This window comes from Delphinapterus leucas, chromosome X (genome assembly GCF_059928025.1).
Source record: "Delphinapterus leucas isolate spDelLeu-1000000601 "Yukka" chromosome X, BTC_Dleu_Yukka2, whole genome shotgun sequence".
Lineage (NCBI taxonomy): Eukaryota > Metazoa > Chordata > Mammalia > Artiodactyla > Monodontidae > Delphinapterus > Delphinapterus leucas.
Genome location: NC_143150.1, coordinates 5290257 through 5310436, shown reverse-complemented (window position 1 = coordinate 5310436; position 20180 = coordinate 5290257). Strand labels below are relative to the sequence as shown.

General features: G+C 62.4%; 3 protein-coding genes and 1 long non-coding RNA gene across 7 annotated transcripts in view; 3 read left to right on the top strand and 1 right to left on the bottom strand.

Annotated features, from left to right (window-relative positions):
• Positions 1-719: 719 nt before the first annotated feature.
• LOC149744158 (melanoma-associated antigen 10-like) lies at positions 720-1313 on the top strand. Its single transcript, XM_089904033.1, has one exon. The coding sequence runs from the start codon at positions 749-751 to the stop codon at positions 1295-1297; it is 549 nt and encodes a 182-aa protein (XP_089760159.1). The 5' UTR covers positions 720-748; the 3' UTR covers positions 1298-1313.
• Positions 1314-5704: 4391 nt separating this feature from the next.
• Positions 5705-7180, top strand: LOC111167844 (heat shock transcription factor, X-linked member 3). The gene is given in 3 exon segments (XM_022561145.3): positions 5705-6192; positions 6622-6971; positions 6973-7180. Coding segments are annotated over 3 exon segments (1032 nt in total). The 5' UTR covers positions 5705-5718.
• On the bottom strand, positions 6552-12975 carry EOLA2 (endothelium and lymphocyte associated ASCH domain 2). Of its 2 annotated transcripts, XM_022561158.3 has the most exons (5): positions 12804-12975; positions 12051-12122; positions 9509-9789; positions 8521-8699; positions 6552-8002 (listed from the first exon to the last, which is right to left on the bottom strand). In XM_022561158.3, exons 3-5 carry the CDS (start codon positions 9759-9761, stop codon positions 7982-7984), a joined length of 453 nt encoding a protein of 150 aa, XP_022416866.1. In that variant the 5' UTR covers positions 9762-9789; positions 12051-12122; positions 12804-12975; the 3' UTR covers positions 6552-7981. The 2 variants fall into 2 exon arrangements, with proteins under 2 accessions (XP_022416866.1, XP_022416864.1); XM_022561156.3 differs by having other exon boundaries at positions 6552-8699; positions 12804-12973.
• A 688-nt stretch (positions 12976-13663) lies between these two features.
• Positions 13664-20180, top strand: part of LOC149744157 (uncharacterized) — a 103693-nt gene continuing 97176 nt past the window's right edge. For all 3 annotated transcript variants that reach the window (XR_016391268.1, XR_016391267.1, XR_016391269.1), the window contains exons 1-2: positions 13664-14756; positions 16080-20139. This is a non-coding gene — a long non-coding RNA (uncharacterized LOC149744157). The remainder of the gene's footprint in view (positions 14757-16079; positions 20140-20180) is intronic.

The window sequence follows — 20180 nt, the reverse complement described above, 5'->3', positions numbered from 1 at the left end:
GAGCTGTGCCACAGTTTACACAAGAGGTGCGCCCTCCATTCCTCTTACAGGGGCTCCAAGAACCGGGAGGCGAAGGCCCAGGTCTGAGGACCGTGTCCTCAGGGCACAGAGCAGAGGAGGCCCAGGCAGCGCCAGGAGTCAAGGGGAGGTGCGTGCCCTGAGTGTGTACCCAGGGGCTCCCCCTCCCAGAACAGAGGGGACCCCACAACACCCAAGTCACCCCACGCCCCTGTCAGCCTCAGAACCTGTGGCCGTGCTGGCTGCACCGTGAGGAGCCCCCTCACTTCCTTCTTCAGGTTGGCAGGGGACAGGCCGCCCAGGAGGAGCGCCCCTGTCAGGCCCGAGGGCAGCCCTTAAGACGAGACCTGTACGTGGCCTTTGTCAGAGCTGCCCAGGGTGCCTTTCTCTGCCGAGGCCGCTCACACCCGCTCTCTACCCCAGGTAAGAGGTCCCCTGCCCACACTCCCGTGGGCTGCCCGACCCCAGTGATCAGGCCCCTGGTCGAGATGAGTGAGCTCCGCCAGCCTGAGGCCGACCTTCAGGCCCCAGTCCCGGCCCAGGGTCCGGTGGAGGCGCCGCTGCTGGGGGCTGCGGGGGAGGAGGCCGCATCCCGCTCGTCCTCCGCCTCCCCTGGCGCCCCCTCCGTCTCCGCCTATGCCGAGCCCTTGCCCCGCGAGGCACTTGCTGTGCCGATGGCTGACCTGGTGGCGTTGCTGCTCGTGTATCGCCGCCGACCTCCGAGGCGGAGATGCTGAGTATGGTCCTCCGGGGGCATCGGGACCACTTCCCCGAGGTCTTCAGCCACGCTCGCGAGTGCCTGCAGCTGGCGTTTGGCTTGGACGTGAAGGAGGTGGACTCCCGCGAGCGCACCTACGTCCTGGTCCCCACCCTGGGCCTCACCTGGGATGCAGTGCTGAGCGACGGGCAGTGCACGCCCGAGGCCGGCCTCCCGGTGCTGGTCCTGGGCGTGATCACCCTGTTCGGTGACCGCGCCCCTGAGGAGGAGGTGTGGGGAGTGCTCGGCAACATGGGGGTGTGTGCCGGGAGGGAGCCCTGCATCTATGGGGAGCCCAGGGAGCTGCTCACCAAAGTGTGGGTGCAGGAGGGCTACCTGGAGTACCGGCAGGTGCCCCAGAGCGACCCTGCCCGCTACGAGTTCCTGTGGGGTGCCCGGGCCTACGCGGAGACCAGCAAGTGGCAGGTCCTGGAGCATCTGCTCAGGGTCAGTAGCTTGGATCCCAGGTCCTTCCCATCCCTGTGTGCAGAGGGTGTGAGCGACGAGGAAGAGGGAGCCTGAGCCAGAGCAGCAGCCAGGCTCCTTTCAGGCCCAAGTTCACTGGTAGCAAGTGAGGCTGGTCCTTCACTCTGAGTTTGAAGAGAGAGCGGTCGAGTTTCCAAGTAGTGAGGGCCCCTGCGAGTGGGGGGAACATGGTGTGTCGCATCTTTGGGTTCCTGTTGTGTAAGATGACATGGAATATCATCTGTGTTTTCTTTAGGAGTTTTTAAAATGTTATTCCGTTTAATGGAAGACTAAACAAGCGTCAGTGTCTAACTTTGTGAATGACATTGATTAGAATGTGTTTATAATTACCCAGTTTAAGAACAAGAGTTTTGCTGTTTTGTAAAAGAGACTGGGAAATCTCCCATTTCATTTTGTGACCCTGAAGCAGATAACACGGAATTGGAATCAGAACTGCTCTGGAAATGTGAAAGTACTTAGCAGTAATATAGATGGGGGAAGAATTAGAAAAATAAAAGTAATCGTAGTGAGTTTTTGCTTCTTATCCTGCTTGTCTGTCATTCTGTACAACTAAGCTATCTCTGTTTAGTTGGATTTGCACGGTGATTTACGAAAGTATGAAAAAACTGATTTGAGTAAGTAAGGCCCCTGCTCTCCGGCTTATTTATTCGGCAGACCTCCACGGAGCCTCTGCTCTCCGGAAGGCCCTGTGTTAGTAGCGGGAACGCTAGGAAAAGCAGGACACACTCACACGTAGAGTGATGGTCTAGGAGCCGCTGTCACATGAGGAAGGTGGTGAGACGTCCCCTAAGTCCCACAGAACAAGTCCACATGGGACGAGGCGGTGGGGCTCCAGGAGCGAGCCCTGGAGTGTTAAGTGCCCCGAGCCAGGGCAGTTTGGGGCTTTGGGAAGCGGGGCTTCCTTCTGTGGGGAGGTGATGGTGATGAAGCTGGGCGGTGGCAGCAGCCAGACCTGCAGGCGGTGTGACTTGGGTTTGGGGGGAAAGTCTGAAATGCGACATTACCGTGAGGTGTCCTTCTGGATCATGGATGAACCCGAGAGAAATCTCATACTCGGGCAGGAAGGAAGGGGTCCCGGCTCTTGTCGCATTGCAGTTGACCATAGTGAAGAAGTAGGTGTTATATATGCAACAGCTGGAGAAACGCGGTCACACTCCCTTGACGTGATGCCCAGAAGTCCGTGGACAGGCCCTCTTTTCCCTGTTCTTGGGGGAACCAGAACCCAAGGTGCTAATTAGCTTTAATCGTTATCGTGACTGTACTTTGGCAATTGTAATCAAGGACTCGATGTCTGGTGGGGCTGAAATGAAGCAAAGGAACGGTCTGGATGGAAGAGCATCTGGGAGGGATGCAAAGCCTTGTTCCTTGATTCTATTTCCTGGAGCTTCGTGTTGTATCTCGCTGGGAACACCCCTCCGTGCCCGAATTTAACACACCCTCTAACTGGGAACATTTCCTTAGTTTTACTGATGAAACATCTTGTTTGGCTAATTAGCTTTTCCACATCCTATTGAGCTGCATATTCTGTGACATGACCGGGACAAGAAACCGCCCAACCAAATGCCAGAGGAGAGAGGGCAAGGGTCTGAGGCCGAACAATATGAGAGATACCTGCCAATCATCGAAGTTCCAACAGACGCCAGGCCCTGTGAGCTGCTCTACGTAGCTCACACACATCCCTGCAGCCCGAGACAGGGCTCATCACACCCATTCGCTTCACGGGTGAGGAACCTGAGGCCACGGGGCTTGGGAATCTTCCCAGGATCACGTGCTGGTAAGTGACGGCGTGGGGACCAGAGCCCTGGTCTGAATTCCTCTCGAGCACACGCTGTTCCCACCCACCCCAGCCCGTGGCTGACCTTCTGACTGGCGATTCATTGCTCTTCTCAGTGTCACACGGTGTCTTTCAGTTGACAAAAAGCAGGCCCAAGAAAGGAAGGTGCCAAGGAGAAGCAGAGACAGTGTGGGGCTCGTCTGTGGTTTGTTGAGATCTGACACCGCCAGGTGCCGGCATTTCTGTCCAGTCCCGGCACCTTCCCGTGTGACGGCGCCCTGTCCCTGCTCCTGCCCTGGGGCCCTCCTGTCCAACGGGAACCTGGCCTGCTGAGCTGCTCATGGCTGAGCCACGGGGAGGGAGGGACCGAGACTGCCTGGGACTGACCGTAAGGCCCCAGTGCCTACTGGGATAAGGCCCCTGCAGGAGCCTCCTCAGATACTGGAGGGAAGTTAACGCCGGCAGACACCCCGAGACCCTGGCGGCAGCGAGGGAGGGGAGCGGCTGGGGGGCCTCTGGGCTGGGGGCATCAGGGCACGGAAGCCAAGGGCAGGGGCTGGAGGGCGAGGCTGGGAAAGGCAGGCCTTGGACGTCGCCAGGGCTTGTGCCTGCCCAGCTGAAGGGTCCCGAGACCCGGCTGAGAAAGACCCCACGGTGCCACACAAACCCACTGCCGGGGCCCGGCTGGCACCTGGGAGGGAGGGGGACCAGGAAGGAGGCAGTTCCTACGGGACCCAGGGGGCGAGGGAGGGCCCGAGGAGGGGGGCAGCAGGCAAGGCCACACAGGCAGGCTCGGCCCAAGGAGGCCCCAGCCTTTGGGCCCCTTCTGAGGAGCCACCGACGGCCTCCACCAAAATTCGCAGCCTCCGAGGTCGTGTCCCTACAGGAGGAACTGACCTGAAGAATGCTTTGTAAACCAGTTTAGAAGCATAAAGACCAGGGAGCAGGCCCGAATCTAGGCCCGGGAGCTCCATCCAGGATGCCAGTCCTTAGGCTGAAAGGCACCTCGGGAGATCCTCCTGCACACCCTCTTAGCTCTCCCCTTTCAGAAATAGGGCAGTGGCGCTCACAGAGGGCAGATGACCCTGCTTAGTGGCAGAGCTGGGACAGGGACCTAGGATCCTCGCAGACGGGCCTTTCCAAGGTGCCACTCTGTCCCCTACACAGTGACTATGAAGGACAAAGTCGCCCACAACGGCCAGAGAACGCGCATCACCAAACCCACCATCCTATCCTCCCACCTGCGGTGAAGACGGACGACTCTCACTCGGGTTTCGGCGCGTCCGACACCCAGACCCTCATCTATTTCCAAATGCACGTGGACGGGGGCTTCCCCCGGTCACGTCTAGGTCGGCAAGTAGGAAATTTCCTTGGGACTGAGTCCGTGTCACGTAGGCCCGTTCAAAAGCGTCGAAGCTGAAAGCAAACAAGATCATTCTATGTATCCTTAAGGTAACAGCAGGGACAGGGCCCCGGGGGTGGAGGGGGAGGGAGGCAGGGGCGGGCATGGGGAAGGAGAGCAGGGCTGGCCTGGGCGTGCACCAGTGAAATGCCTGCTTTCAATGGGACAGGCTACACGCCGAAGCCCCAGATCAAGTCCTTCAAAGGGCAAGTACCCACGGAGACCCAAGGTGGACGTGGGAGGCCAGGATCGGGGGGAGCAGAAGCCAAACCACCCCACTGCGGAAAGGAAACAGGGCTTTTGAGGCAGCCTCCAGGGAGGCTGAATCCGACGGTCTGGGAAGGCAATGGGAAAAGGACGCACGCAGGTGTTCCAAAAGTGAGCACTCTTGGGCCATGAGAAGGGCTTCTACGGGAAGAAATGGACGCTGAAGACAATCCCTCTGTGATCCGCACAGGGATGAGGTCTGGGGGCAGGGAGAGCCCAAAAGGAGGCTAGATGCCCAGCGGAGGGCGCGTGGCTATGCCCTCCCACGTGGCATCGTGGGCAGGGCTGTGTCTGAGGTGCTTGGGGAACACTCGAGTTGAATGTGAGGTCGCGCACAGCCCTACTCTGGGGACAGCTTGACCTGGGAGGCAGGAAATCAGGACCCTTTGTTTGGGCCCATCTGAGCGGGACCGATCAGCTGGCAGGAACAGCTGCAAGCGACCAGAGCCGGAAGGGGGATGGGGGTGGGGGGGGCACCGACTCAGGCTAGGCCAACCAGCCCGCTAGGGAGCCCCATCTTCTGGGAGGGGCAGTCGCCGGGGCCCACGTGATCCCTGTGGCCTCAGTGGCAGCCCAGCTGCGCCTCGCCAGGGCCTGGCCCCTGAGCAAATCGGAAGCCGGCGTCAAGGGATGGGGGCGGAGACAGGATCACGTTTCTCAACCCATCCGGGGCCTGGCCTCTTGAAACAAGGTGCCTGGCGGCAGACGGAAGTCTTTCCCGGGAACTTGAACCACACTTTTCGAGACTTTTAGAAAAAAAGACAGGCGCCTGGGACCCCGTCCCCATCCCCTCCCCCACACTTGGCCAGGGCTCCCTCTCCAGACCGCCTCGGTGACATCACGTGACCAATAAAGAAGACTGCGACTTGAGTGGCTGCCTGCCCCACTACCGAGATTCTAGAATCTTGCGGACAGTATTTACTGGGCATCCCCGCTCTGGTCCAAGGCATTTCTGCCCTGAGAGTTCAGTGATACGGTCTCGGGTGGAGAATGCTCCCAATCTAGACTGGCTCCATGGCTAGTCAGAGTAGCGATGAGCTGTGTACAGCCATGCTGGGCCCATCGGCTGACGCAGAGCCAGCAACGTGGGTCCCCTCTCGTGCGTCCCCGCATCCCAATGTGGATTCAAGGGAGAGTTCGGAGAAGCAGGGTGACCAAGCCGAGAGCCCAGATCCCGGCTCCCAAGACAACCCGCCACCACAGGGCGCAAACTACGGTGTGGCCAACCAGAGTATTCTTCAGCTCTCCCTCCCAAGAAAGCTCTGGAGGATGGTGGAGGATCCCGCCTTCACCTCTGTGCGCTGGAATGACAAGGGAGATATGGTGATCATCAAGGAAGACCTCTTCCAGAGGGAGGTTCTTCACCGCAGAGGCGCAGACAGGATTTTCAACACAGACAGCTTGACGACTTTCATCCGCCAAATGAACCGGTACGGATTCAGCAAAATATGCCTGACCAGCCACTCTCCAGGGAAGAAGAGGCTGATGGTAAAGTAGAAAGCCCTTCCGTTGCCCATGTTCTCTTGTTACTCGAACACCTCCCGGGGAGGCCAGATGGGCCACGTGCTGAACGGGTTTCATTTCCGAGAATAACTTTCCTCACGTGAGAAGGTAGTTAAGGAAAGATGAGAAAGTAGAGCCTGTGGTATTCAGCCACAGCCCCTTAGAGGGGACCTGCAGGTGTGCCTACAGACCCTCTCGAGAGGCCACGAGATGTCAGGTAGCGACAGTAACACCTCGACCGAGGCTCGCCTCGGGGAGCTCTAGGGAGCGCACACTCCAGGGCAGAATAACCTGCCAGGAACTTAAAGAGACCTTTTCTCCACAGTCAGATAAGACCATTATGATGGACGGGGGTGGGCGGGGAGGAGTGGGTATTTTCTCCCAGAATGGCTAAAGTGATTCGTTTCATTTCAGATCTTCTGCAACTCCAACTTTCAGAGAGACAAGCCTCTGCTCATCGAGAACATTCAGAGAAAATGCAACCTGGGAGCAACTGATCAGCCCGGGACCAGCGCAACAGCCCCAAAGGGAAAGAAGCCGGTGGCTGCTACTGGACGCTCCCCACAAATCCCTTACAACGATTCCACCACCCAGAAGAAAGCCCCGGGTGCTCAGGGGCCCAGCGCTACCCAGCCTTTCCTGTCCTCTAGCACGTGCTCTATGAGCGGTGGAGCGGGATGGGCCAGGGAACACCATCCCCCCAGTGAGCAGGGCGGCCTGAGTGGGCAGGGCACTCCCTGGAATGTCACTTCTGTGCCCCTGGTATGGCACCAGGGAACTGCCCGCCAGCCCCACGGTTTACCCGGCTTATGGCTCGGAGATGTCTCTGTACAACAGCTGTCTCTCCCTCCTGCTGGGGGCCCTTTTAGCTACGTCCCCAAACAAGGTCCCTGAGGTGGACGAGGAGTAGGGGGGCTCCTCAGATTGCAGGCGTGCTCTCCGCGAACAGTGCAAGGACCACTGCGATCCCTGAGCTCGCAGTCCCCTGGGGACACACAAAAAGCCCCATCTCATAACCAAGAATCTACTTTTGTCTCTAATAAAGAAAAGCCAAAGTCCACGGGAGTAAATGAAGAATCGAACGAGAAGTGCGAGTCTTGTGTCCTTTCTAACTGTCCGTACTATTCACACCACATCTCAGTGGACGGGCCCGACGAGGCTGGAAACCCACAGCCCCGGCAGGCTTTGGTCCCCGCCGTCCCCTTTCGTTTGAAGCAGCAGCATTTCCCACGCTCAGCCAGGGACGCGGCTCGGGAGCGCTGAGGCCAGCCCAGGACAGGCTGGTCCCTGGGCCTTGCCTGCTAGTCAGGAGGCAGCGCAGCCTGGCTCCTGACCTCAGGGGTGTCACCTTCCATTAGTCATGCATCCTGAAGCAGAAGGAGCCTCCTCCTGGGTCCCCCTACGATGCCACAAGTTTCTGACCCGCAGCTGAGCGTGTGTCCAGCCCACCATCCAGGGGCCTCCCAAAGAGGCCCGCCGGAAAGGAGGGCCATCCCACCCACCAAGGTAGGCGTGCACACTGCCGTCTGCCTCAGAAGAGACGGGCCCTTCCCAGCCGACACCTGGGGGAAAGCCCAGCACCTTCAGAGGTGACAACCCCTAGAAAGCTTGCTGACAAATGGCCCCAAACCCCACAGAGAAGTAAGAGATTTCCACAAAGCGAGCGCCAGCCCTTTTCACTTTGCCGTCAGAGCTGTATTTAGGAGCCTGTCTTCGGACGTGAAGTGGCCGGGCAGCACGTCTAACACACACGCTTCGTGAGCCAAGGGACGCTTTACAACAGGGCCAGGGTCACCTGCAAGGACAGACCGCGCCCTGTTTCTGGGCCTGCGGTCCTCTCCCGCGTGCACGAGGCCCGCCACCGGCCTTCCCCCATCGTTCGTTCCCCAGACGCGGTCCAAACATCTGGGAGTTCTGACCAGGCCAAAGAGGGGAAAACGCTAACCGGTCCCCTCAAAACACATTTCTCTCAACCACCCAGAACCAGTAGGGCCAAAACGAGTGGCACTGCCATCTTTTCCTAAAGGTCAAAGTCCTCGAGACTCTGTTGCTGAGCCCAGAGCGGCATCGCACGAGGAGAGGCCCAACCCCCGTCCCTGCACCAGGTGGGCACGTCTGCTTCCGTGAACAGCACGGAGCGGGCAGCGCTCCCCGGGGCAGGGCCGATTCGGACCGAACCAGACGTGCACGTCCAGGGCGTGAAGGCGAGTGGACGGTGGCACAATGAGCCGGTCTCTCGGTCACCGTCCTCTCGAGAGCCCAGTCTGGTCAGGCCTCCTGCCCAAAGGGGATCAGGTGCTCGGGGATGTCCACCTGGAAGACGTCCTTCCCGCCTCTCCCGGGGACAGGCCGCAGCAGCCAGCGGGGGTTGGCAAGCGCAGTCAGGTACTTCTGCTGCAGGTTGAGCAGCAGGGCTCGATTCTCCAGCTCCGCGACCTCGTTGGGACCTAAGTCTTCCGCGCACAGCGAAGTGTCCCCAATGTCAACCAGCCCTGTGCACAAAGGCAGAAGCACACAGATGGAGAACAAGGTGATTCAAATCACGACCACTAGAGACCAAGACCACGTCATCGAGGGGACCCGGGGTGAACTGGGTCCCTCTGGCCGAGCACTTCCCACCCGCCAACCTCGGTTCAGGGAATTGGGGGCGAGGCCGAGGGAGGGAGGGAGGGAGGGAGGGAGGGAGGGAGGGAGGGAGGGAGGGAGGGAGAGCAATGAAAAGGAGAGGCCTGGTCCCCCACGACCCCACCAAGGCCCGACCGCTGCAGGCAGCAGGTACAGGTCAGGAGGGCCCCGGGCCACCGCTGCGGGGAGCCTACGGGCAATCAGGTCCCTGAGCGATCCACCGGGGGCCAGCGGTTGATGCGGGACCTGCCCCCGCCGGGGGCTTTAGGGGACTTCCTCAGGATGCCGCGGGCAGCGGGGGTGAGGCGGGCGCGTGAAGCCGGGCGGGCAGCCCGAGTCCCCAGGTCCCCCTCACACGCAGCTCTGGCTGCCGTGCTGCCTCCCGCGGGCTCTGCCACGGCGCGCACACGCACGCGTGTACACGTGCGCGCGCACACGTACACACACGGAGGCGAGCGCCACGGGCAGAGCCGGACCCGCCTCTGCCTCTCGGAGCACAAAGGGGGACTGAGGCCCAGAGTGGCGGGGAGGGGACCTTCCCGGCCCCTCCGAAGGCGAGGTGCCTCAGGAAAACGAACCCTAACCCCACACCGACCGGTTCAAAAGAAAACGAGGCGCCAAAGCCCCGGGTGAGACCCTGGGGGGCAGCCCCGGCAGGCGATCGTCAGTCACTTGCCGGCTATCACTCCACGGCCGAACTTCTCCCCGTCCCGCAGCAAGGCCTGGATCTGCGCGGGGCTCATCCCCAGCCTCTCGGCCAGCAGCTCCCTCCAGGCCGCGTCCTCCCAGTCCCTGTGCGCGATGTGGACGGCCAGGGTGCGGTGCCGGTGGCCGCTCAGCACGGGCCGCCACCGCGTCTCCAGGGTCTTCACCCCATTTAAGATGAAACCCGCATGAGGCTGCCGGAAGGACAGGCAGCCGAACTTCATCTCCCAGAGCTCCCAGGGCCTCACGCGCCTGTGGAAACACAGAACCGGAACGGTCAAGCAGCCTGACGTGCCGGCCTCCGAGCTCATGACCCGTGGGCCTGACCTCAGCCCCGTGGCCCCCCCGGGCGCCAGCCCCTTCCATCCGTCTCCGCGCCCGTCAGCTGACAGGGGGTGCCGACCGGGGGGATCCGTCCATCAGATGGAGTCCGCGGGGAGCTCACAAGGGAGGCCGGGACAGCGAGAGAGAGGCGTGTGGGCAATTCCACGACAGAGGGCACTGGGCCCCGGGCGGCAGAGAGGAGGGAGGGAGGGCCCCTTGGCTTCACAGCCCAGTGGCCGGGCTCTGGCCCTCTCCCGGCACAGACAGGGACAGTCCTGGGCCTGGCTTCTCCCCTGCCCCCGGCCCCGCAGCTCCCTGGCCCTGCCGCTGCCCATGCTCTGCGGATCCCCCATCTTACCCCAGGGCTGCTGAGTGCAAATCCTTGGCAACCAACCTTGGCTCGGCCCTGGGGACGCCCTGGCTCTCACATGGCCCTGCCAGGTGTCTCTTCCCCGCGCGCCTTGGGAGCCACCCTCCTCCCACCCCTTCCCGCACCACCGCTTCCAGCCCGGCCCGGAGCCCGAGAAACGATACGTGACGGCAGGAACTACCGGCACTGGTGCGCGCCCCGTCTCCACGCCAGGACCTGGGACGGGCACCATCCAGGGATCATAGTATTCAATCCTCAAATAACCCGGGAGGTTACCATCACCCCGCTCTGCAGCTGAGGAGGCGCCGAAGGATAGAGAGACAGCGCATGGTTCCAGGGGACCTGACTCCACGCACCCCCGTCCTCGCCTGCTTCCCTTGTACCTGGGGGGCTGGGGGGAGGGTCCCTGCTCGCTGAGGACAGAGGAGCAGGGGAGCCGCGGGCCTGAAAGTCAGCCGGGTCACGGCACCGCACGGAGCCTCCACTTCCACGTGGCTGTGAGGACAGGGGACAAGGCCGCAAAGGCAGCCAGTCCAGGACCTTCTAGGGCTTTCCTTCCCCGAACAGAGCGGAGACACATTTCTCTCCAGGGCCCATGAGGCTCCACATGGTCTGGCTCCTCCCCCTGGCTGCCTGCTCTCCTCGCCCCTGGATTCACCCCCTGCAGCCATGAAGGCCTTCCTTCCATCCCCGGAACGTTCCACGTGTGCTCCTACCTCAGAGCCTTTGGAGAGTGTTAGGGGTCACACCGTGCCCCTGAAATTCACGTGCTGGAATCTCAACCCCAAGTTCCTCAGAGTGTGACCCTACCTACAAAGCGAAGGTCTTCACAGGGGTGATCAAGGTCCGATGAGCTCATTAGGGTCGACCCTCCTCTAACAGGACTGATGTCCCCATAAAAAGGGGCCAGTTAGAGACAGACCGGCACACAGGAGAGCCAGCAAAGACCCGGGAGTGAGGGGGGCGGGATGGGACAGATTCCCTCCACAGCCCTCACGAGAGCCACCACCGGCGGCACCTAGATCTCGGGCTTCTGGCCTCCAGAACCGCAAGGCGATACGTTCTGTAGTTCAAGCCACCCAGACCGTGGGACTCTGACACGACTGCCCGGGCGAGCGATCACAGAGGGTCAGCCCTGTCCTGGACACCTCTGCACGCGGGGGTGGGGGATGACTTCTCCGCTCACAGCACCTCAGGAACACTGCTTCACGTCTGGACGTCTCCATCTGTCCTATTTTCACCGCCCACACGGTACCCCGTCGTCGGCTGTCCCACAGGTTACTGACTCTTCCCCCGCCGAAGGGGACTCACAGACTGCTTGGCACTTTCTGCCCCTCTAGACACTCAACACGACCACACACTCGCTAACTGAAGCCCCGCGTCGGAGGAGGCCCGCGTCACACGGCACACATCCCGAGATGCTGACACACGCCAGCAAACGGCCTTCCGCAAAGGCTCCCCCACGTACACTCTGCCAGCCACGGGCGAGGCTGCCGTGCCCGCACGCACTGGCGGGCCCCCGAGCATCATCACCCCGCTTAACCTCTGCCAACCTGATGGGTGACAAAGGGTCGCCCTCCTCACTGCGTTGGGGTTAGTTACGAGGGAGGCTGGCCAGTCCCTGGGGCCTGGCCGTTTCTCTGGCTCCTACTGGGGTGTGTGACTGGATCCCAGGCTCGCCCGCGGTTTCCGCCCCTCAGCTTCTCAGCCAGCCCCTTCCTCACGGGCGCCACCAGATCACAACCACGGGACCCGAACCGTGCGGGCGGAATCCCTGGGGAGAGTCCCTCGGGAAGAAGGCGGCTGAGTGCCCTCCTACCTCTCGACGCAGAGGGTGCCTGCTTGGTGGCCAGAGGAGAAAACACTCTTCCACTTGTCTGGGCGTCTTCACCTGCACGAGAACCAGAGGGACAAGGAGAAAAGTCATCAGCCACAAGACAGCAATGCCGGCCAAGGAACCACAACGGTCTTCTTCTCGGCAGGGACCGGAGACCACCAGGACCCAGGAGGGCCCAACCGATGAGAAACACACGTGCCGCCTCCCTCAGGGTTGGTTCTGCTCATCAAGGCAACGGCCCTGTCCCCGCCCGGCTGGGTCGGGGACCCCACGATGCCTCAGCCCGCAGCACAGAAGCCCATCCCACAGGAGTGACGGTGACCTTACAGCCCAGCAGCTCCCGCATCCAACAGGAGAAAACGACACCTCTCCTCACAGTGCCACGCGGGAAGGATCTGGAGAGCCCCACAGTCCGTGACCCTCAATGGACTCCTGGGTGGGCCCCACCGAGAGGGGAGCCGCGGACAAGCAGCTGAGCCCCGCAGGGCAGGGAGGTGGGTGGGGTGGGGGGTGGGGTGTGGGGTGTCGGGGCTGGGGGGTGGGGGCGGTGCCCGCGGGAGGCGGGAGGGCAGGACTGCGGGCGGCTGGTGCGTGTGCACCAGCGCATCGCGGGACACACACGTGGAAGGATGGCGGGCGGGCACGGTGGCGGTGGAGGGGACAGGAAGGTGCAGCCTCGGCCGCCCCGCGCGCGCTCCCCGACGCAGATCCCGGGAAACTCCCGCCCGGAGGTACCGTCCTCGGGCGCGGCGGGTCCTGGCTCCTTGTGGGCGGGGCGAGTCGCGGGCGCGGTGGGACGGCCCGGCCGCGGCCACCGGGAAGGACGGTCGTCCGCCTCGGGGAACCGGGACCGGTGACAGGTAGCCGCGCCCGCAAGCGCTGACGCTCCTTATTTCCGGGGTGAACGCATGCACGTACGCACGTACGCACGCACGCAGGCACGTAGACACGCACTTACGAACAATCGCGCATTTGCCGCAGGCTCCGGCCGCTAGGAGACAGAGTAGCAGCCGCCAGGCCATGTGGCGCGCGGAAGGCCAGGCCGCTCGGAGGTCCGAGACCGGCGGCGTGGAGCGGCACCCAGAGGAGGACCAGGAAGTGGGCGGGGGAGCGGGTCGGAAGAGAAGGGGCGGGGCTGTGGCGAATAGCTGGGGAGGAGCTGGGGGAGGGGCAGGGCGGAGGTGGGAGGAACGGGGGGAGGAGTATTTGGGGCTGAAGTGTGGGAAAGAGCTGGGTGCGGAGGAGCTTCTGGAGAAGGAGGCAGAACTGAGGAGGAGTGGGGCCGAGCTGGGGAGGAAGCCGGGCAGGTGCGGGGCGGGGGCGGAGCTGACAGGGATGGAGCTTGGGCCCCTGGGAACCCATGGAGGGTGGGCGAGGCCAGCTCAGTGGCGGAGGCCAGGCAGTGCCCTTTTGAGTCCCTTGCCTTAGGCGTCCAGTCCGCGCCGCAACAGTCGGCAAGGGTCAAAGTGGAAGCGACCCAGGGTCCTTAGCGACCGAATCCGAGCCTCAGAATGGACCCCAGGGGACAGGGATGCGGGGTGGGGGGGGGAGAGTGGAGGGGGAGGGGGTCAGAGGGGAGGGGGGAGGGGGAGGGCGGGGCGTCTGGGCTGAGTCTTGCACCTCTGGGCTGAATGCCCAGGCCACCTCGCGTCCAAGCCACCCTGGGACTGCTGGCCGAGTCCTGAGGGACAGTCTTTATCTGGCCTTTTCTGAGGTGAGAAGAAAATTTCTCACTCGGTTTCCTGTCGCGCCTGGGACCTGGCATGTCCCAAACAAAGCCAACTTCCCCTTCAGAGCTGTTTCCTGTCCTCTTCCTCCCAGTGGGGGGACGGGGGGGCGGGGCCTCAGCCCACTCAGTGCCGCCCACCTGGCTCTGCTCCTCCTTGCTTTGCTTAGGCAGCCCTCCGTCCCATTTCCTTGGTGACCAAGTCCGGTGTCCCTTGCCTCCCAAGTGCCTGATGAGAATAAATGCTCCTCTTTCTGTCCCCACTGCTACTGGCTGACTTCAGGCCTCATGACCTAGGGCCGGTGCTGCTGTCACCTGAGTCTCCCCACCGGCCGGGACGCCTCCTGTCTCTCCTCCTCCAGTGGGTGCCCCACAGGCCATCGGTTCCGTGTCACACCGCACATCTGTCCTCATCAACCCCGGGCTGAAGACCCTGCCGAGCCCTCTCCTGTTTAAGCCCCAACACCTCCTTGGTGCCCTGGGAGGGCCTTCGAGTGGCCCCAGCTCTCCGTCCTTGTCGCCCAACACCCTGGGTGCCTGTGCTGTCCGTGCACGCTGCGCGCACGCGCTCTGCGCGTCTCTACACTTTGGCACGTGCGGTTCCCGCTCCTGGAGCCCTGGTTCCTCTTGTCCTGGCAAGCTCCTGTCCTCCTCCCAGGCACAACTGTAACGTCCCCTTCTCCGCCCGCCGCGAGCGTCAGGAGCTCCTGTCTGGGGTTCTGGCAGCGCCCTGTGCCTTCCTGCTGCCTTCCTTCGCTGGGCTCTTCTTCCCGGGCTGGAGCTGCTCTCCAGGAGTCCCGGGAAGACAAGGACAGGCTCTTACTCGTTCCTGTAAGCCGGGCGCCTGACACAGCTGCTGCTGAGGGGACGTTGGCTCAACAGAGCACTGCTTTCTCTTCCAGCGAGCTGGCCTCCTCTCAGACCTTGCGGAAGCCTGAGGAAACAGGAATGCCGGCCCCGAGGTGAGGAACAGAGGGTGCCTTCGTGGATGTGAGGCCTCGGGGCTGCGGGGCACCTGAGCGGTCAGCAGATCCAACTCCCTCCGTGCCGGTGTCCCCTCCTCGACTCGTCGCCCCAGGGGTGGTTGCGAGCTGCGTCCAGACACCCCAGAACCTCGTCGGAGTGGTTTCAAATCATGAGGGAGGGTCCCGGGAATGGTGGGTGGGCTGCTGGCGTTCCTCCCGAATCCCGGTTTTGAAGAACTAGAACTTGCCCAGTGAGCTAGAGGCACGCGATCAGTGGCTGCTGGTTGGGGGACAGCTGTGACGGCGCTCCGTAAGGACTCCCTTCTCTGACCCTCCGGTGTGTGCTGAGAGGCGGGGAGCCCCAGGTCCCCCGGGGCGGGGGAGGTCCGGGGTAGTGGCTGCCAGGCCAGTTCGCTGCCGGATGGGCGGGCGCAGGAGGAATGGCCTGGCCGTGTTGCAGGTGGGCGTGGGACGGTGTGTGGCTGCCCCTGGGAGAGGGACCCCTTTGCAGCTCAGCCTTGATCTTCAGTACAGCTAAGTCAGCGCCGAGCCTTAAAACCATCTGATTTCTGACTTCCCGGTGACGCTTTCTCCACCTGCTGCTTCCCACACCCTCCAGGAGCAAGGTCCCGGCAGGAACAGGCCTTCTCTCCCTCCTGTCTGCTCACTTGGGTGTCAGCCGGGCCTCCAGCCTGGCCGCTCCCGCCTTCCGCTGCTCGGGCTGCTGCTTCCTCCCGGCCCCTGTGACTGGGCCGCAGCCCACATCCCAGGAGGGAGTCTCCTCCTCAAGCTCCGCTTCCTCCCCAGACACGCTTCTGTCCCCGTGAGGCACCCCATCTTCCTTCTAGGAAGTCCTCGTGGTTTGCGCCACTGCTCTTTGGGGGGCGGTGCCCCCAGGACATCGTCTCCTCTCGGAGCCCAGGGCACCTGCTCTGAGTCCACTTCCCCTTCTGACGCCCCGCCCGTGGCACCAGCAGACCTCACTGTCCCTGCGACCCATCTGGGCACTTGCCTTGGCGGCTGCGTCCCCTTCTCGTCCCCGGTGGCCTGGGTCCCTCCAGCCCCCCACCCCAACTGCGTCTTTGAGGCCCGGAGAGGGTTCCAGTTTGCTCCTGCCGCACGTTTGGGGGCACCACCGGTGTGGGACGGGCTCGATCCAAAGTCTCAGTTTCCCTAGTGTCCTCCTTGGTAGGGCTGGTTTCCTCTCTGCAACGCCTTTTGCCCATCTTTCCACTGAGCTGCGTGTCCTTTTCGTGCCGAGTCGTGGGAGCTCCTTTCGGGGTCCGGGTACTAATCCCGCCCTGGTTGTTTGTGTTTCAGATGCCTCCTCCTGCCCCTTGGGGGCTGGTTTCCTCCTCTCTTTGAAGGCCAGCTTTGGACTCCGCATGCACCTACACCCTCTCCGACTTGTAAGTGCCCCACACGTCAGGGCGTGTCCCGCCGGCCCACTCCCAGGCCCGCCCCCTGGGGCTAGTGGTCCCCGAGGAGACGGTGCCCTGGCGTCCAGCGCTTTGCCCGTGAGAAAGGGCTCCTTCTTGACTGGGTAAGTCACTCGGTCACTGCCTGGCTTTAGTCCCTGCCCTGGACTCACGCAGGGCAAGCCCCGGGGCAGCCGTGCAGCTGCAGGAAGACGGCCGACCTTGTTTTCTCTGCCCCAGCTCCCGGTTTACCTCCTGCCGCCCCACATCTGGCCTGTTTCTAAGACGTGCTCCCCTGCCCCCTCTTTCCCCTCTGTCCCCTGGGCAGCTCCTGTTGGCCGTGTCCCTCTCCACACGGCCCAGATCGAGGGGTCCAGCCTGAGAACCGCAGGTGTTTCTGATTCTGTCTTAGTGACTGGCGCTGCAGGACCTCGGGAAGACGCTGCACACAGGGGACCTGCAGACGTGAGCAGCCACTTGGCCGCCACTGCTCGGGGTGGTGCCTGCGCAGTGAACGTGGCACAGCACGGGGGGCCTCCTGTGCACTTCTGGCGATGCCCCCACTTGCGTTCACGTTACAGACGGTTATATCGCCTTTGGCTGGGGGCGGGAGATGCTCATCTCCACGTCTGCGGCACTCCTGAGCTCTTGGGTCTACGTGCTCTTCAGCGTCCTCAGTCTCTGGGCAGATCAGCAACGACCCGGGCCCCAGGCCCTCCGCAGTTGGAGGGGGCCTTCCCGACATCAGGCTGTGGCCCAGTGAATGGGTCCAGCTTCCTTGTTTGAGAGATTCAGGAGTGGGGCCGGGGTGCGGGGGTGGGGGTCTGGAGCGAGTGTTGCCATCCCGTAACCGTGGTCACAGGGCTTGGATGACAGGACTGATGTGCTCTGTGCCTGTAGGGCCCGTTCAGCCGCCTCCTGAGTATCCGTGTGCTCTCCGTGGCGACTTTACAAAGTACAGAGAGGATGTGAAGAGTCAGGAGCAAGGGACGCCCATAAGGCATCACCTGGAGGCAAGAAGGTTCACGAGTTCACGACTGGGGCGTGTTTCCCCTGCTCTTTTTCTACACGTTTCTCCTTTACTCGCTGGAGTGCGTGCAGGGTTACCATTGGGCCTTACATTTTCTCACTCCCCTTAAGGGTTATCCCAGGTTCTGAAGGATTCCTCGGCAGACATCTCACTAAGCCCTGCGCCTGGTTCCGGAGGATATTGGATTGCAGCCTCTCCCTGCTGAAGACCAACTGACAAACCCTCGGGAACGGCCCTGCGTACCTTGGACCAGTGACAGCCTCTGCTCAGAAACCCCAGCCCAGGGGTCCTCCTGAAGCGGCCGCAGAGACAGAGTTTATCGCGTCTCCCACATCAGGGTCAAGCTGGGCCCGGTGTCCACCAGCCTCCAGCTGTCTGGTTGTCCCGCTTCCCGGTGTTGGGTCACCCAGCGCGGAGCCCGAGGTCCCTTTGGGAGGGGCTGGGGGGTCATTCCAGTGCCTGCTTGCCGTGGTGCTGCAGCGTCCTTCCCCCTGGGGACCCGCCACGTCCCTGGTCCGCGGTTCCACGTCTGAGAACTGGCTCGGGGGCAGAACCTGGGCGAGGGATCATGACTTGTTCCCTGGGGCGGCTGCCCTCGGCCTCCTGCCGTCCGTCCTTGCTCTTTTGAGTGTCCGTCTTAGACTGTATCTTGGTTGGTTGCCCATCCATCGAGTCCCCGGGAAGCCGTGTTGTACTGACCACCTGCCCCGCTCGGTGGGTCAGGCCTCCTGGTCAGTGGCGGCCATCGTCATAGCCCCTGGTTTCTGGCCGCTCAGTGGCGCCCCACGACCTCTGCTGCGGTCCCTGGGCGGCGGGGGAGGGCAGGGGCTCGTCCCTTTCCTCCCTCACCAGGCCTGGCGCGCCCGGCCTGTGTTGTGAGGTGACTTCGCTCTGCTTGGGGGCCTGGCAGTGGGCTGACCACCTCTCCCCATTTTTCCTGCACTCTCCTGCTTGTAGCGCTTCAGGTCCCACAGCAAATCGGGGCGGCTGGCTACCCTGTCTCCTGGGACGGAGGGCACCTGTGGGGAAGGACACGGGTCATGTTTGCTCCCTCGGGGGTGAGTTGGGGACGCCAGCTCTTTAGGGGGAGGGGTGTGCCGCTGCCTCAGGCTCAGAAGCTCAGAGACATCTGGGGAGTCCCGCTCTTCTGGGGCTTCCTCCCAGTCTCCCTGGTCCTCGTGTCAAGGATGCAGGTTTGCCCAAGTGGGCTTCCGACGCTGGTGGGACGGGCGTGCCTTGGTTGAACATTCAGCGTCTTTGAGGTTCAGCCACTTCTCTCGAATCCTGGGTTGGACGATTGTCCGCTGCCTGAGATGGGGGCTCCTTTGTAAGGTACTGGGGAGACCCTGGGGCCCCCTTTTTTCTCACTTTGCTCTTCACCCTAAGCTGCTCATCCCCTATGGTCGGCAAAGCAAAGAAGTCACCTCCCCCTGTGCCCCCCACGTTCCGCACGCTTGGATCTTCTCACCTGCCAGGACATTCCTCTCCCCCTGCCAGCCCAGCGAAAATTCTAGCATGAAAGTTCTAGCAACTGGGCTGTGGCCTTGTGGCCGGGGCTGTCCGCCCGCACACCACCCATCCCCGGGGTGGGGTCCTCATTGCCAGTGAGGCGGGTGATGACAATCCCGTACCAAGACCCCGTCTCATCACCTGCTCCTTGGACCACTCCAGGGCCGGCCGGCTCGGGCTGCGTCGCTCGGGAAGCTGATCCCGGGAGAGAGTTAGTGCCAAAGGCTGGCTGGGGACTCACACCCACTAAGGGGACAGGGAGCAAGCAGGGTTGGGCAGGGTGTCCCTTCAACCTGCGATGTCGACCTGACAGTTTCTGCCAGCCCGTCGGGGAGCTGCAGAGCACGGACGGGCATTAGAGGTCCCCGCGGTGGGCCCCAGTGGTCAGGCCCTCGCAGTGCCCGAGGCCTTGCGATCCACATCGACTGACCGGGAGAACCAACACCCAGAAGTGGTGCCCGAGGGGTGGCTGCGTGCGCGCACGGGGCGCCAGCTGCCTTTGCCCGGGCAGCACCTTGCTCTGCCCTGCGGCCGGCCTGGCGGGAGGTGCTTTGGCTTCTTGTGCATCAGACAACCGCTGGGTTGGGCAGGGGACGTGCTTCCAGGGCGTTGGCTGACTGGCCATCTGTTAGCGTCATCGGTGTCAGCGCAGCTTGATGGGAGAGGGCAGATCTGGATACCAGGCATCATAAGGCAAAGCCCATTTAAGTCCGCAGACGTCCGTCCTGTGAGAGGGTCCTGGACTGTGCAGGGACACAGGTGTCCACTCACCCTTGGGTTACTCAGGGCTGGTGGGGGAGGGGCATCTTCCAGGCAGACCTGTAAAGCACAGAGTCTGAAACGAGGCAGAAGGAGGGGAACGTGAAGAGCGGGGAACCCCTGACTCAGAGCCAGGGGCTGCGGAGGGCTTCAGAGAGGAGGGCCGTCTGGGCTGGGTCTTGAAGTGAGAAGGGTCTCCTTAGCTGGGAGATGGGGGTCGGGCCCCCTGGAAGGGCCAGACACGTTCACGGGACTGAGTCCAGGTGCTTGTGGAGCCAGTTCATGGGAGAGGAAGCTGGGAAAGCAGACTGGGTTCAACTCAGAGGCCACCGTAAGGAGCCAGGCCTGTGCCCTGCGTACAGTAGATCAATGCCCTCACTTGTGGTTTTAAAGGCAAACCACTGTTTCTCTCCCTGAGAAGAACTCGTCGATTCACTCATTTGGTTAGTCGGTGATCTGACAAACGTTTGTGTGCCTCCCAGGCCAGGCAGCAGTTAGAGAAGAGGGGCCCACGGGTGACTAAGGCGTCGCTCCGTGTGCAGGTGCTTGTCCTTGCCGATCTGGACACGTGCGCCTTTCTCTGCAGGCGGCCTCCTTTTCCTGGCTTGTGGTGAGGTTTCCAATTCTTGTTCCTGACTTCAGAAAGAAGATTAGAGAGACGCCGGTAGGTCTTTATGTTCTGAGGGTTATTGCTTGGTGGGGGTG

Excerpts from the sequence above, each read along its gene's own strand:
- EOLA2 (XM_022561156.3), bottom strand. The coding sequence starts at position 9,761 with ATGAAGTTCGGCTGCCTGTCCTTCCGGCAGCCTCATGCGGGTTTCATC. Across the intron at positions 8,700-9,508 it reads CGGCCGTGGAGTGATAGCCG|GGCTGGTTGACATTGGGGAC; the intron begins GCAAGTGACTGA and ends CTTTGTGCACAG.
- LOC149744158 (XM_089904033.1), top strand. The coding sequence starts at position 749 with ATGCTGAGTATGGTCCTCCGGGGGCATCGGGACCACTTCCCCGAGGTC.